The 16,968-nt window shown below is 43.7% G+C and overlaps 1 protein-coding gene across 1 annotated transcript; it reads left to right on the top strand.

The window, feature by feature from the left end:
* Window positions 1-2,924: 2,924 nt before the first annotated feature.
* On the top strand, window positions 2,925-7,052 carry LOC131023198 (uncharacterized). Its single transcript, XM_057952741.1, has one exon. It carries the CDS (start codon window positions 2,925-2,927, stop codon window positions 7,050-7,052), a length of 4,128 nt encoding a protein of 1,375 aa, XP_057808724.1.
* The last annotated feature ends 9,916 nt before the right edge of the window (window positions 7,053-16,968 follow it).

Below are 16,968 nucleotides of genomic sequence, written 5' to 3' on the forward strand. Positions count from 1 at the left end.
AACAACATATGAGTATCGTTTCCAACAGATAGCAGTTACCACGTTGTTTGGTGGTCGCCGGCATAGAAGCAATCTCCTTCACGTCGGGCTCGGGGCCAGCCGCCGCGACAAATCGAGCGTTCAAATTAGTGGCCGCTTGAAAGACATTTGATTCTTGCGTGAACGGCGAGAATCCTTGGCCGAATGCATTTGATTCGCCGAAAGATGGATTTTGGGGGTGTTCACGTCAATAATTTCTCCAATAACCTTCCATGGTTTTGTGAGAAAATAAAGTATAGAAGATGGAGAATAATAGTAGTAAGAGATGAAGTAAAACAAATAGGGAGTGAATGAACATATTTATAGAAGAAAATAAGGAAAAAATAAAAGGAAAAAATGGCAACGGCAAAAAAAAGGTCACAAAGCCAACGTCTCTCTGCCAGTTCTTGTTTGATTTTTTGATTTTTTTTAAATGTAAAACGCTGAAAATAGGGAGGTTGCGACACGCGCTGCCCTTTGCACCCGACGCGCTGGAGTGCATCGGTGCTCTGCACCGGCGGTGCGGAAGAGGGGGGCTCGCACCGGCTAGCGAGCCCCCATTGCTGATGCTCTAAGGGTTGGTCTCCTATGCAGTCAACTGTCAACCGCACCCCATGTGATGGGTTGGGTCCGTCTTGATCCGACCCAAATTGAAGACGTTATATTTTTATTTTCACAGTTAAAAATAAAATGAAAGAGGCTTGATGCACCAACTTTTGCTTGTGCCTCACGTCTATATTAACCCCAAGGTCACGAGGTTCCAAACCTAGTGGATGCATTTTGAGAACTCTTTTTTTAATTCTTCTTTTTTCCTCTTTTTGTTTTCCCTCTTTTTTCTTGCGATTTCTCCTCTTTTTTTTGTTTTTTTATATATGCGTTTTTTTTTTGTTTTTTTGTTTTAATTTTTTTTTCTTTCTTTTTTTGATTTTTTACAATGTTTTTTTTATTTTGTTTTGTTTGTATTTAATTTATTTTTATATTATTCTAAGATTATACGGAACATTTATCCGGATGAAGCTTCTCTTCTCTCTGCGTGTGAAACCCTAGCTCGCCGTTTTTGTTTTCATGGCTACCGATCAACTGGACAGGTCGGCCCTCAACCTTCCGGTGATCTCAAATAACTTTTCTCGCTTGTCTCCACCTAGGAACTTCATCCCGGGGAACCCTAGTTCCATACCTTCGATGCCTACGTCTTTCCCTTCGAGGTCGGAGGCCGGTACTTCTACTGTTGTGGTTTCTGCTGCTACCAGAACTTCTACGTCGATGGATCAAGGCACTAGGGTTATCGCTAACCCTAACCCTAGTGTTGTGACGGGCCGCGATAACGGAGATGGAAACCCTAAACCTGCGTACGCAGAAGTTGCTGCTCCAAAAGGTAGGAAGCCTGATGTCCCTGCGCACCGCTTTCAAGCTTTTTCACACAAGAAGGAAGGAGATATTGTGACCATCTCCATTCCACAGGAGTTTTACCAGAAACAAGTTGCTTCCTTTCAATATGCTCTTATTGGACGTATGATTCTGCGGAAAGGAGATAAGCCGAAGCCTATTGCGGAAATCAAAAAAGAGTTGCAACTTATTTGGAAAGTTTCTGATTGGCAGTGCATTCCTATGGGGAAAGGGTTTTTCACGATGAAATTTAAGTGCATGGAGGATAAGAAGATAGCGAAATCAAAATCGGTGATTGAGCTGTCCTCTGGCTATGTTAGACTCAGAGAATGGACAAAATTCTTTGATCCTTACAAGGAGTCGTCTTCGCTGGCACAAATTTGGGTTCGGATCTACAATCTGCCTTTGGAGTTTTGGCATCCGGAAGTCATTGCTGTGGTTGGGCGTGCGGTCGGACATCCTATACGTATGGATAGTTGCTCGGCTTCGGCGGAAGTTGGGCATTTTGCGCGTATTCTGATCGAAGTTGATCTTGCCTTGCCCCTTCTTGATGGGGTTTATTTGGATGAAGGAACTTCATCCTGTTTTGTTGAATTTAGCTATGAATCTATACCGTCGTTTTGTTCTCGTTGCAGAATCACTGGGCACACGGCGGATAAGTGCAAAAGGAAACTGAAGGCTCGTCCAAATATTGTGGAGGGTCAAAAGCGGACAGATAAGGTTTCCATACCTTCATGGCAGCCGAAGGAGATGACAGAGGAGGTCGTGGATGTCAATGAGGAAACGAATAAGGAAAACAATGATGTGGACACTAATATTCCCTCGTACATAGAAAGGGATGATGCGGAGCAAAACCCTCCTGTGGTTGCTACTCTTTCGACCAAAGACAAGGAGGATGCTGGGAAGTTTTCTAGCCCCCAATCGAATCGGTTCAATGCTCTAACTAGTCTTCAAGATGAGGAGAAGGAGCAGAGAGTTTGTTCGAGTGAAGGGACAGAACGGGGGGTTTTAAGTACTATGCCTGGTCCGAATCTGCTGGCTTTGGTTACCATACCAGCGGACACCTCGCAGCCTTCTCAATCTGAAGAACCTACAGACAATGTTGCTGATCTGAGCGCTGGTTCGGAGAAGCGGGATCAGTTGACAAGCGACGAGGATTTGAAAGTTATAGCAGCTGAGCAGGCGTTGAAAATTCAAAGATTGGAGAATTACATTAATGCTCGAGAGGCTAGAGAGGCGGAGGAGGAAACAATAGGGCATGTCAAAAAAGGACGGGGGAGACCCCCAGGTACAGGAAGGGGGAGAGGAATTCGTCCTTCAATTTCTCAGGTTGCGGAAGAAAGTATAAAACATCGTTTGAGGCAGAAGGCCGAACTAGGGTTAACGCCATCGAGTTTTGTGGTGGATGACTCTGGCTCAGCTCCTATAAAGACCATGCACAACGTGACGGCGAGATCGTGGGCAGCTGAAGTTGAAGCGGGCGAGCACCCGTTCTCTGATCCAAGTTTTTAATGAACGTCATGGTTTGGAACATCCGCGGGCTTACGGATGATTCTAAGCTCCTTCTTAAAGAGCATTGCTGCTCTTTTAAGCCTCTTATTTTGGGTTTGCTGGAGCCCAAAACTGATTTTACTAAGGTCCCTCGTTCGTTCTGGAGGTCGCTTCACCTTGATCCTATTCACCAAAATTACCGTCCTTCCATGCGTTCCAACATATGGATTTTTGTACAGCCTTCTTTAACTGCTAATGTTGTCTTTTCTTCTCCTCAAGTGGCGATTGTTGATTGTCATTGGCAGAATATGGATTTCCGTCTGGCCATTATCCATGGTTCTAACGATCCTGGTGAGCGTTGGACTCTTTGGACTATTCTTCTTCATTTTGCTCAGGGCAACACGGTTTTCATCGGCGACTTTAATGCGGTCAAAGGGTCGCATGAGCGTATTAGTGGGGTGCTTCCGCCTAGGGGGGCTTGCAGAGACTTCTGCCGTTTCATTGAAGACTCGGGTTTCATTGAATCTCCCACTTCGGGCCTTCGTTTTACTTGGTCTGGGCGCAGACTGTTGCCTCACCATGTAGAATCTCACCTCGACAGGGCCCTTTTTTCCACTTCGTTTGCAAATCTTTGGGGAACGATTAACACGCATGCTCTTCCTCGCGCTACTTCGGACCACTCCCCCATCGTCCTACAGTGTCGCTTCGCTGCTCCTCCGACTAAAAGATCTTTTAAGTTCTTGAACATGTGGATGTCTCATCCGAATTTCTTGGATGTCGTGGCTGACTCTTGGAACATGGGTGTTGATGTGAGATGCCCTATGTTATCTGTTATGTTGAAATTAAAACGTTTAAAGGGTGTTTTACGTTGCTGGAATAAGTCGGTGTTTGGGAATGTGGACTCGGCCATTGCCCAAACTCAACATGATTTATCTGATATTCAGGCGACTATTGTGGATTTGGGTTACAATGATAGCAGATTTGATGCGGAAGTAAGTTGCGAAGCGAAGCTTAATAGATTTTTATCGCAAAAAAACAGTCTCCTTCAGCAGAAGAGTAGAGTTGCGTGGCTCATGGATGGTGATAAAAACACGAGCTTCTTTCACAAGATGCTCAAGTTCAGGAAAGATAAGCTTCATATTGGGCATTTGCGGATTGGCAATGATATTGTTTACGACTCGGATGTCATTGAGCAGCACATTATTGGTCACTTTTCTTCTTTATTCACTAACACGGCCTCTGATGTGGTGGATTTGGCGGCTTTAGAGGCTAACGTGGATTTGGTTATCACTGAGGAGCAGAATAAGGGGCTTGTCTCTATTCCGGATGACACGAAAATCACTGCGGCTGTCTTTAGTTTGGATGGAAATAGCTCTCCTGGACCGGATGGATTTTCCGGCTTGTTTTTCCAAAACTGCTGGAGTTTGATTAAGAATGATGTGATCAAGGCGGTCAAGAGCTTCTTCTTGCACACGTACTTACCTGTGGGGTGTAATTCTAACACCTTAATTTTGATTCCGAAAAAAGATCTGGTGGATTCGGTTTCTGATCTCAGGCCCATTGTCTTGGCGAATTTCCTGTTCAAAATCATCTCTAAGGTACTTGCGTCTAGGCTCAGTTCTGTTGCGGCGGCTTCTGTCTCTCCAAATCAGTTTGGCTTTATTTCTGGGAGATCTATTCATGATTGCATTGCGATGGGTTCGGAAGGTTTCAATACCATGAATCGTATTAATCGCGGGTCAAACTTTGCCTGTAAAATCGACATTCATAAGGCTTTTGATACCATGCGCTGGGATTTCATCTTTGCTGCTCTCCGCGCCATGGGGTATCACGATCAGTTCATTCGTTGGATCGAGGTGATTTTTGAGTCGGCTCGTATATCTATCTTATATAATGGGAGACTTAGCGGTTACTTCGCTTGTTCTTGTGGGGTTAGGCATGGCGATCCTCTCTCCCCTATCCTCTTCGGTATTGCTGAGGATGTTCTTAGCTACATTATCAGGAATTGCGTTACCTCGCGTCATTTGGTGCCCATGGGTTTTGATAGAGTGTCGGATTTCCCGACTCATCTTTTCTATGCGGACGATGTGCTTATTTTTTGCCGTGCTTCTGTCAGGAATGCGAAGAAAATTAAGCATATCTTGGATTTCTATGGGGAGCTTTCGGGCCAGATTTGCAGTCAAGCGAAGTCTAGAATCTTCTTTGGTCGTGGGGTGTCCTATGCTATGACGCAGGGGATCAATAGAGTTTTGGGTTTCACTCAGGGATCTCTCCCGACCACGTATTTGGGCGTCCCTCTCTTTGTTGGGAGACCGCGTGCTTCTTACTTCATGAGTATCAAAGAGAGAATTGTGCAGAAATTCTCAAAATGGAAGGGATTACAGTTATCCATGGCGGGTCGTCTCTGTCTTGTTAACTCTGTGGTCAGAAGCTCTATTGTTCACTCGATGATGGTTTTTCGCTGGCCAAGATCGCTGCTCCACGAACTGGATAGAAGTTGCCGCAACTTCATTTGGTCGGGCTCCATTGATAAAAAACCGACCTGTGCCGTGAGTTGGGGTCGTTGTTGCGCTCCCAAGGAGGAAGGAGGCCTAGGAGTTCGGTCCTTTGCGGTGATGAATCGCTGCTACATGATGAAGATGGCCTGGAAGCTGTTAAAGGGAGAGGATTTTATTTTCCGAATTCTCCGTTCTCGTTATTTGAATAGTTTTGGCTTGGCAAAGGCGTCGGTGGTGGGTTCTTCTTTTTGGTTGAGTGTCAAGTCGGAGGTTGATGAGTTAGTGGAGAACTCTTATGCTCTTGTGGGTAACGGGCAGCACACCCGTTTTTGGACAGATGATTGGCTCGGTTACAAAATTTATGATAAAATTGCCATTCCTTCCTTCATGCACGAGTTTTTGCATCAATCGGTGGCAGATTACTTTCGCGATGGTGTCTGGCACTTTTCGGCGAATTTTATTGAATGCTATCCTGAGGTGGTGGTGGATATCATCACCTGCCAGTTCGTGGGGGAGAAAGATGGCCGGTTTTGGAAACCGTCTCTCCGTGGGGATGTGACCGCGGCTTTGGCTTTTGCCCAAATTGGGCATCGTTTTCCTAAGGTTATTTGGGGTTCTTGGATCTGGAATAAGGTTATTCCGGTGAGACGTTCGATTACCTGCTGGCGTATCATTCATGGACGCCTTCCTACGATGGATAAATTGGTGCGGAATGGTCTTATTGCCCCGAATCGTTGTAGTTTGTGCATGGCGGATGCGGAGAATCTCGACCATATTTTCTGGAGCTGTCCCAGTGTGACCCCGATTTGGAATGAGTTCCTCACGTGGTTTCATATGCCACATCTTATGGCTTGTGTGGACATCAATTCTTTCTTAGTTCAGACGTGGCAAGTTTCTTTCTGTTCTTTTATTCAGAATTTTTGGAAGCTGGGGATTGCTAACATTTTGTGGTGTATTTGGTCGTTACGTAATAAAGCTATTTTTGAAGACCAACCTTTTGAGCAGCGACGCGTCTTAGCTTTTGCAAAGGCGTCCTTCAAAGAAGTGGATGAGGCGTTCTCTAAACTTGGCCATACTTCTAATTTGTGGTCTGATTATCTGATCACTCGTTCCATAGGTGTTTCTATGCGGGCTGCCCCGCCTCTGAATTTTGTTAGCGTCAGCTGGTGGCCTCCTGTGGAGGATTGGATCAAAGTCAATACTGACGGGGCAGCGTCAGGTGCCCCAGGCGATATCGCGGCTGGGGGGGTTTATCGGGATAAGTTTTGTGTTGTCAGAGGCTGTTTTCACTTGAAAGGTGGCAAGGGTTATGCTTTTGAGGCGGAGTTACTTGCCGTTATCACCGCGGTTGCCATTGCGCACTCGCGTGGGTGGCACAAACTTTGGTTGGAGGCGGATTCTCTATATGTGGTGAAGCTTCTGGACGATCGCTCGTTGGCTGTTCCCTGGCGTTTTTATGCGGCTTGGAAAGTCACTTTAGCTCGCCTTAATGACATAACTTTTCGTGTTTCTCATATCTTTCGTGAAGGAAATGCCGTGGCAGATGCTATGGCCAATTTAACGCAGCCAGAGGGCTGGTGGCCGTTTGGGATAGAAGCTATTCGGAAGCTTGTGGTTGCGGACATCACAACGCACAGCTTCTCTAGGAAGGTTCGGTGATGTTGGCTGTGGTTGGTGTCAGCTGTTTGTTGCGATCTTTCCTTTTCGGCTGGCGGGTTGGTTGGGGCGAGCTGGTCCTGCTGCTGCTGGTCGTGGCTGTCTTTGCTGCTGGGCTTGATGTTGGCTGTGGTTGGTGCTTTTCGGCTGGTGGGATGGTTGGGGCGGGTTGGACAGCTGCTGGCTGCGACGGTCGTTGCTGCTGCTGCGGGCTGCCTGCTGTGGCTCGTTCGGGTCTGTCCTTAGGGCTCGGTTTTGTGTGTTTTGGTTCGCTTCTGTTGGGTGGAGCCGGGGTAGCTTGAGGGCGATGGTCCGGCCGGAGCTCTCGAAGCTACTCCTTCCGCTCCCTCGACGTTTTTTGTTTTCTTACGAGTACTCTTTTTCCGCTTTGAGGTTTTCCCTACGGGGTTTTTCTTTAAAGCGGTTTTAACGAGGCTCGGCCCTTAGTTTGCTTCTCTGTGCTCTCAAGGGTGTTTCGTTTGTTTTTCATTTTCTTTTAATAAATCTCTATTTCATTCATTATTATGACAAAAAGAAAAGTAATGTTTTTGAAGCATTACTTTTCATCATTTCAATAGTTTTACAAGTTTTCGTGGGTAAAAATAACAATTATTGTGAAAAAATTAATAATTTTGAAATATTACATTTCTTCATATGAATAATTGCTTTTTATTAAGACAATAATTACTCCCTCCGTCCCGTGAGTCTTGACACGTTTGGGTTCGGCACGTGAATTAAGGAATTGTAGATTAGTGTTTTAAGTGTGTAATTAATAAAGTATAAAATTGATAAAGTAGGAGAGAGAAGATAATAAAAGTGATAAAGTAGGAGAGAGAATATAATAAAGATGATAAAGTAGGAGAGAGAAGGTAATAATTATTGCCCAAAAAGGAAACGTGTCAAGATTCGTGGGACGGCCCAAAAAGGAAAACATGTCAAGATTCGTGGGACAGAGGGAGTACTTTTTTTCTATTTTTTTATTTACTTCTGTTTTTTTTTTTTAAATATTACCTTTATTTATATCAATGGTTATTTTTTTCTTACAAAAGACAACAATTAAAATTAGAAGTTTTCACGAGTAAAAATAGCAATTTTAGTGAAAAATTAATAATTTGAAATATTACATTTGTTCATATAAATAATTATTTTTTTGTTAAGATTATAGTTACTTTTAATAAGTATAAAATATACATTTGTTGCACAAATGTATACTTATGTTAATATAAATATTTACCTTTATTCAATATAAAGTATTATATTTTCTAAATCCTAAACCTTGAAAACTAAACCCTGAACACTAAATCTTGAACCCTAATAGGAATATTTACTTTTAATAAGCATAAGATATACATTTGTTAGCACAAATGTATATTTATATTAATATAAATATTTACCTTCATTCAATATAAAGTATTATATTTTCTAAACCCTAAACCTTGAAAACTAAATCCTAAACCTTGAACACTAAATCCTGAAAACTAAACCCAAAACCCTGAATACTAAATCTTAATAGAAATATTTACTTTTAATAAACATAAGATGTACATTTGTTGGGAAATGAAAGACATATCTGAAGGAATATTAAATTGAATTAATGCTCCGCTTGCCCGATGATCGTTTCTTGGTTATTATTAATTCATCATACAACGATTAAATCCTAACATGCTCCTATGAATTTAACAGCTGCACATAGGTGTTAGGAAATACTTACTTGAGAATTGGATGCACAAACTGTTGATGATCGTGTCGAAAGAATCTGACTCCAGCTCTGATCTTCTCGACTGTATCCCGCTCAATTCCCAACGTTGGATGGACAACGAACTATGGAAATTCCCAAGACAGAAAATCACTCACGTTCTCTGCGCCACTTTCTGCTCTCAAAAACCCTAATTTTATCAGTGTGTTTTCCTGAGAGCTGACAGCTGTATTTAATAATACAGAAAAGGAGGAGGGGGCGCCACTTTCTAGTGAGGGCCGATTTTTGTGTCTTCTAGGGCTAGGAGACATTGGGCCAGCCCAGGGACCAGATACAAGGAATAAAGATGGGCCTCAAATAAATTAATTTATCCATGGTCAGCCCAGACCATAATTAATTTATAAATATCAGTTCATTCCACTAGAGAACCGATACTGACTTACCCCTTTATTGCCGGTGATGAGTCGGGGCTTGTATTTAGACTTATTAAATCTCCGTATTTAAAATATCCGACATCCATTAATTAATTAGAGCTCTGACAGCTTAAATTAATTAATCTCTTAATAATTCCTTAAGCAGTACCACTCAAACTTTATTATTACGCCTGAACTTAATCAACCTGCAGGGTTTAGCGTAATAAACCTTATTGAGCTCCTTAAGGGGATGTCATTATCCTATACCGGATACGGGTACTAATACAGATAATCAAATATCATATATCAACCGCTATCACCCAAGATACAGAGTACTCGAGTTAGTATATAACTTTCACCCATAGTAAGTCAAAGTGATATACGAATTAATATATATATCTGAATACTTATTAGTGTTAAGATTTATAAGTCACCGAGATCTTGATTCTTCACTTAAGTCAGATAGAAGAATACATCTCAAACTGTGGTCCTATCAATACGTAATGACGTACCAGTATAGACAAGTAGCCAAGACAAACTACTTCCATCTATACTGCAGCCTAAACCAATAACTTGTCCTAGAGTTATTTCGGCTGTGATCATATTATATCTCTTAAGGTTATTCCAATTATATGGTCTTCTGTGATCTACAACACACCATATAATCTACTTATACAGAGATAAAGAACATACATATGCAATCATGAACATAATCAGATAGGAGATAAGAATAGTGAATACAGGAATCATTGTATACAAGCATAAAGTTCTTGCTTTCAGTATACAAATCCAACAATCTCCCACTTATACTAAAGCAAAACTTTTAGTATACAATGTGTCTAAATACTAGCTATTACAAAAACTTCACTTCATCTCTCCCACTTATACTGAAAGTTTTTCTCTAAGTGGGTGGCATCAACCGCAATCCCATCCCTCGAGCATGCTTCTCATAGGTCTTTTGCGGTAAGCTTTTCGTGAAAGGATCAGCTAGGTTCTCCAATGTGTCAATCTTCTCTACTAGCACATCTCCTCTGTTTACGATTTCTCGTATAATGTGGTACTTTCTCTCTATGTGTTTTGACGCCTTGTGGCTCCTGGGTTCCTTAGAATTTGCCACTGCACCCGAGTTATCACAATAAATTATGATACTCTTAGGCAAATTAGGGACCACTCCTAGATCCAAGAGGTAGTTCCGGAACCATACAGCCTCCTTAGCAGCTTCCGAAGCAGCTACATATTCGGCTTCCATGGTGGAGTCTGCAATGCACTTCTGCTTTGCACTCCGCCACGATACGGCTCCACCTCCCAAGGTAAACACATAACCAGAGGTAGATCTCTTCTCATCCCGGTCAGCCTGGAAATCCGAATCGGTGTAACCCAAAGGAAATAGACTGTCTGACTGGTAAACTAGCCTATAATCTCGAGTCCTCTTCAGGTACTTGAGAATATGCTTTACCGCAGTCCAGTGTCCTGGTCCAGGGTTCGACTGATATCTTGCAACCATGCCAATGATATAGCAAATATCAGGTCTCGTGCAGAGCATCGCATACATGAGGCTACCTACGGCGGAAGCATAGGGTATCTTCCTCATCTCCTCAACCTCACTAGGCGTCTTAGGACACATGTCCTTAGACAGAGGAATGCCATGTCTAAAAGGTAGCAAGCCTTTCTTGGCATTTTGCATGCTAAAACGAGCAATCACAGTATCAATGTAAGACGCTTGAGATAAGCTCAACATCCTTTTCTGGCGATCACGAACGACCTTGATCCCCAGGATGTACGCTGCATCTCCTAAGTCTTTCATTTGAAACTGTTCGGATAACCACTTCTTTATGTCTGATAATAGCTCAACATTGTTGCCAATGAGGAGGATATCATCTACATAAAGTGCAAGGAAAACCACGTCACCATTGGCATCTAAACGGTACACGCAACTTTCGTTCTCACAACGAGTAAATCCATAGGATTTAATGACCTCGTCAAAACGTTTGTTCCATGACCTCGAAGCTTGCTTAAGTCCATAAATGGACTTCTTAAGCTTCCACACAAGATGCTCTTCGCCCTTCTTCACAAAACCTTCAGGTTGCTGCATATAGATGTCCCTTCCTTCTTCAAGGAAACCGTTTAGGAAAGCGGTCTTGACATCCATTTGCCAAATCTCAAGGTTCATGTGGGCTGCTATGGCAAGGAGTATTCGGATAGACTTGAGCATGGCAACCGGCGAGAAGGTCTCATCATAATCTATACCCTGTTCCTGGGTATAACCTTTCGCCACCAGTCTAGCTTTAAAAGCTGCGACTTCGCCATCCGAATCTCTCTTTCTCTTGTATACCCACCTACTACCTATAGCTAAAAAGCCATCTGGTAGTTCGGTCTTCTCGTATACATCCATAGCACCCATGGATTCTATCTCAGAAACCATGGCTTCGTACCAAGAATCTGCATCCTGATCTTTCATCGCTTGTCTATAGTTATCAGGGTCGACATCCATTTGTTCATCAACAGGAAGAAGATCCGAAGATTCTTCCAAGAACATAAATCGATCGGGTTGAACTACAACCCTCCCACTACGACGAAGCGGTGGTGGTACAGCTGTGACAATGGTTTGTGCAGTATCCTGTGGTGCATTCACTTGCACACTTGGCTGGGGTGATGGAATCGCCTGTCCATTGCCTTCGATTTCTTGAAGGACAATCTCGGACTTAGTCTTGTGTTTATCTATATAATCCTGTTCCAAGAATCGTGCGTTGGTGCTAACAACCACTTTTTGATCCTTAGGATTATAAAAATAACCACCTTTCGTTCCTTTAGGATATTCTATAAACAGCATTACTTCACATCTAGGTTCCAATTTCTTCGCTTCCTTGTCTAGCACGTATGCAGGACAACCCCATATCTTTATATGGTTTAAACTGGGCTGGTACCCATACCATAACTCGACAGGGGTTTTAGGAACCGATTTGGAAGGCACTAGATTCAAAAAGTATACCGCTGTTTCCAAGGCATATCCCCAAAACGAAACAGGCAATGATGCATAACTCATCATTGATCTTACCATTTCCAAAAGAGTTCTATTTCTTCTCTCCGCTACACCGTTCTGTTGGGGAGTGCCCGGTGCAGTCAATTGGGATGTAATCCCTGAATCTGACAAGTATTGCAAGAACTCGTTCCCGAGGTATTCGCCACCGCGATCAGACCGCAATGACTTGATAGATTTACCCAATCTCTTCTCCACCTCCGCCTTGAATTCTTTGAATTTCTCAAAGCATTCAGACTTGCGTTAAAGTAGGTAAATATACCCATATCTTGAGTAATCATCAATGAAAGTGACGAAGTACTCATACCCTCCACGAGCCTTTGTGGACATTGGTCCACACAAGTCAGAATGAATCAATTCTAACACATGCGAGGCCCTATTCCCCTTGGCCTTAAAAGGCCTTGCCGTCATCTTTCCCTCTATACAGGATTCGCAGGTTCTAAATGGAACAGCTTGAAAGTCTTTCAAGACTCCATTTGAAACGAGCCTTTGGATCCTATTTAGATTGATGTGGCCTAATCTTAGATGCCACGCATGCGTATAATGTTCATGAGAATAATACTTCCTCTTATTCGGATTTGGAAGGATTTGTGATGTAGATGCAACATGGACAGAGTTGTTAATTGGACATGTAATAGTATAGAGAGAGTTGTTCAAAATTCCAGAACAAATAGTCTTGTTATCTCTCATGATAGAAACACCCCTATCAAAAATAACAGAATATCCATTCAAAAACAATTTTGAAACAGAAATTATGTTCCGCCGAAATTCCGGCACATACAAAATATCTCTCAAAACTAAAATGTCATCACCAAAACATAAAGATAAATCTCCAATAGCAACAGCTGCGACCTTCGACGCATTGCCCATGGAGATGGTGATCTCATCACTTGCTAGCTCCCTTGTTGGCTTGAAGCCCTGCAAGGTGTAACAAACATGGTCAGTTGCCCCCGTATCCACTACCCACGAATGAGTAGAAAACGAAGCTAAACATGTTTCTGTTACTAAAACTTGTGACGTACCTTGTCCCTTTGCCTTGAGCACTGGACAATCTTTCTTCCAATGCCCAACCTTGCCGCACTTGAAGCACTTTCCCTTGGCCGTTGGCTTGTTCACGCCGCCGGTAGGGCCATCTACTTTGGCTTTACCGCTCCCACTAGCCTCATGGTCATGCTTGCCCTTTGGACCTTTCCACTTCTTTTTCCCCGCCTTTCGACGAAGAAGTAGATCCCTTGGCAGCAACAAGGACCTCTTTCCCATTGCGCGTGCCCATGACTCCCTCCGCCGAAACTAGAGCATTCAATAACTCATTGAGAGTATAGTTGGCCTTGCTCATAACGACGTTGAGACGGAAGTTCTCATAGGATTTGGGGAGAGTGTTGAGGATGATATCGACCTTGGCTTCGCCTTCGATACCCCCTCCTAGCAGATCAAGCCTGTCAAACAAATTTGTCATATGCATGACATGATCGTGCACAGGACTGCCCTCGTTCATCTTACAAGATAAGATTTCTCTCATCAAGTTAAAACGAGCAGACCTCTCGGACTCCCCATAAACCTCCTTGAGGTTTAACATGATGGTCGCGGCGTCATTCATGACCTGATGCTGGAGTTGCAAATTTTGCGACATAGTCATCATAATATAGCACTTGGCCATATTATTCGACTTATGCCACCTTTTATGCGCCTCACGTTCCGCATCAGTCGACTCATCAGTTAAGGCCGCGGGACGTGGAGTAGTAAGCACAAAACTGTGCTCATCAGCGTCAAGTATATACATAATATGGCGTTTCCATTCGGTGTAATTTGGACCGATGAGAGGATTGTTTGCTAGAATGTTAATAATTGGAGACATAGACATATCTGAAAGTAAACAAATAAACATGTAAGAACATGAAGCACATAAATCGTAACAATAATATTGTAACCTTTTGATAAAACAATATTAGTGAAACCTCCAACTGCTCAAAGAATCCATATGCAAGCCACGCGTTTGGACGTTTACACACGAACTCCTCAACCAGACTATGCACCTAGTCGTTTAATTTCTATCCATGTCAACTTAACCTTTTGACAAAAGAAATTAATAGTTGGCACCTTAACTAGACCATATCATAATCAAGAAGGGACTCCGCGGGGAGTTGTACATTGTACTTGATATGATATCTAAGCAATGACCACAATTTAACCTTAATAATTAAATTCTCAAAATTGACATACTCACTCGGACCATGTCGCTTTCGATTTAATTACTTTGGTTATCTTATTTAAAATCATTCTCCAAAGTACTTGTGAAAATCATACAAGCAAGCCACGCGGGTGGACGTTTACTGTATAACTCCCACTACTTTAATGAATTTAAATATTTTTTATAGAAACCTCTTCTGACAAACTTATGAAAAACAAATATGAAGTAAGCCACGCGGGTGGACGTTTACTCATACCGCCAATCACTTTGTCTAGAGACCGCATGTGGAGGTCTATAATAATTTTAATTAATTAAAATTATTAAAACTGCTTAGTCTTTTAAACTTCAAAAGGTTTGTTCATGCTCAAGCACATAAACCTAAACATGCTTCTCTAGAACGCAACATGTAAATCATGCTCGCAGAATTCTAAAACATGCTTAAGAAAATGGCAATCCTACCAGCATGCTCGTCTAAGCGCAATTAATAAACAAATATTAACAAGCAAAGACGTGCAAAAGCAGGTAAAGAGCATAAGGGATTAACAACCACGACATGCAAAGAACAGTAATAAAAGAATTAAAAATTCTTCGTGACCCATTCGTGGAAACCCAACATCTATTCTATTACAAAATAAAATAGAAAACAAGCCCAAAACTGAATAAAAAAACTCGGCCCGAACACATGGGCCCGTCAAGCTAGGGTTTGGGCCCCCTAGGGTTTGAAACGCAGCTAGGGTTTGAGAAACCCTAGCCGCCGCCGCCGCCTAGCCTCGACAGCAGCCGATCCAGCGCGGCAGTAGCAGCCCCGGCGTGGTGGCAGCCGCCTCGGCTCAGCAGCCTCGGCAGTCCTCGCGCAGCTGCAGTCGTGCAGACGACCGAGCAGTGCGGCGCTGGGCGTGCTGCACGCAGCCGGCAGGCACGCGCGCGCACGGCCCCAGCACGCCCAACCCTCGTCCCTCGTCGACTCCAGCAGCAGCACTCGGCGCACAGCGACAGCAGCGGCAGCAGGTCCCTTGGCGTGGACAGCAGCAGCAGCGGCAGTGCGTCGCCTGCCGGGCACGCCGCGCGCACAGCGCGCAGGCACTGCCCGAGGCGCGCGCTGCCCCCATCGCTCGCCTCCTCCTCGCCCTGGCCCGCACAAACAGCAGCAGCAAGGGCGCACGGCGCCTGCCCAGGCGCGCGATGCACAGCGCGCAAGCGCTCGTGCGCGCGCAGCCCTCAGCGCCGGCGGCCTTGCTCGCTCCGTGCCCGTTGCGCCTCCGTTACTCCAAACACCGTTCCTCGTTGTTGATTCGTCGTCATCCTCGTTTTGTTCCTCGGTTTTATAGATTTACAATGGAAAAACAAATACAATTGAAATTCTAATCTAACCACGGATTTTCTCGTGGTGAAAAACGATTACAACGTCAAACCGACGTATCCCACGAATCAACAAGCCACGAAGAACAACAGCAGTAAAAACAACGCACATTATTAATCGTACATAAATTAATAATAGAGCCAAGAAATTAATCCTGGGCTCTGATACCAATTGAAGGAATATTAAATTGAGAGGATTTTATTTTCCGAATTCTCCGTTCTCGTTATTTGAATAGTTTTGGCTTGGCAAAGGCGTCGGTGGTGGGTTCTTCTTTTTGGTTGAGTGTCAAGTCGGAGGTTGATGAGTTAGTGGAGAACTCTTATGCTCTTGTGGGTAACGGGCAGCACACCCGTTTTTGGACAGATGATTGGCTCGGTTACAAAATTTGTGATAAAATTGCCATTCCTTCCTTCATGCACGAGTTTTTGCATCAATCGGTGGCAGATTACTTTCGCGATGGTGTCTGGCACTTTTCGGCGAATTTTATTGAATGCTATCCTGAGGTGGTGGTGGATATCATCACCTGCCAGTTCGTGGGGGAGAAAGATGGCCGGTTTTGGAAACCGTCTCTCCGTGGGGATGTGACCGCGGCTTTGGCTTTTGCCCAAATTGGGCATCGTTTTCCTAAGGTTATTTGGGGTTCTTGGATCTGGAATAAGGTTATTCCGGTGAGACGTTCGATTACCTGCTGGCGTATCATTCATGGACGCCTTCCTACGATGGATAAATTGGTGCGGAATGGTCTTATTGCCCCGAATCGTTGTAGTTTGTGCATGGCGGATGCGGAGAATCTCGACCATATTTTCTGGAGCTGTCCCAGTGTGACCCCGATTTGGAATGAGTTCCTCACGTGGTTTCATATGCCACATCTTATGGCTTGTGTGGACATCAATTCTTTCTTAGTTCAGACGTGGCAAGTTTCTTTCTGTTCTTTTATTCAGAATTTTTGGAAGCTGGGGATTGCTAACATTTTGTGGTGTATTTGGTCGTTACGTAATAAAGCTATTTTTGAAGACCAACCTTTTGAGCAGCGACGCGTCTTAGCTTTTGCAAAGGCGTCCTTCAAAGAAGTGGATGAGGCGTTCTCTAAACTTGGCCATACTTCTAATTTGTGGTCTGATTATCTGATCACTCGTTCCATAGGTGTTTCTATGCGGGCTGCCCCGCCTCTGAATTTTGTTAGCGTCAGCTGGTGGCCTCCTGTGGAGGATTGGATCAAAGTCAA

The sequence above is a fragment of the Salvia miltiorrhiza genome, chromosome 4 (assembly GCF_028751815.1).
Source record: "Salvia miltiorrhiza cultivar Shanhuang (shh) chromosome 4, IMPLAD_Smil_shh, whole genome shotgun sequence".
Taxonomy (NCBI): domain Eukaryota; kingdom Viridiplantae; phylum Streptophyta; class Magnoliopsida; order Lamiales; family Lamiaceae; genus Salvia; species Salvia miltiorrhiza.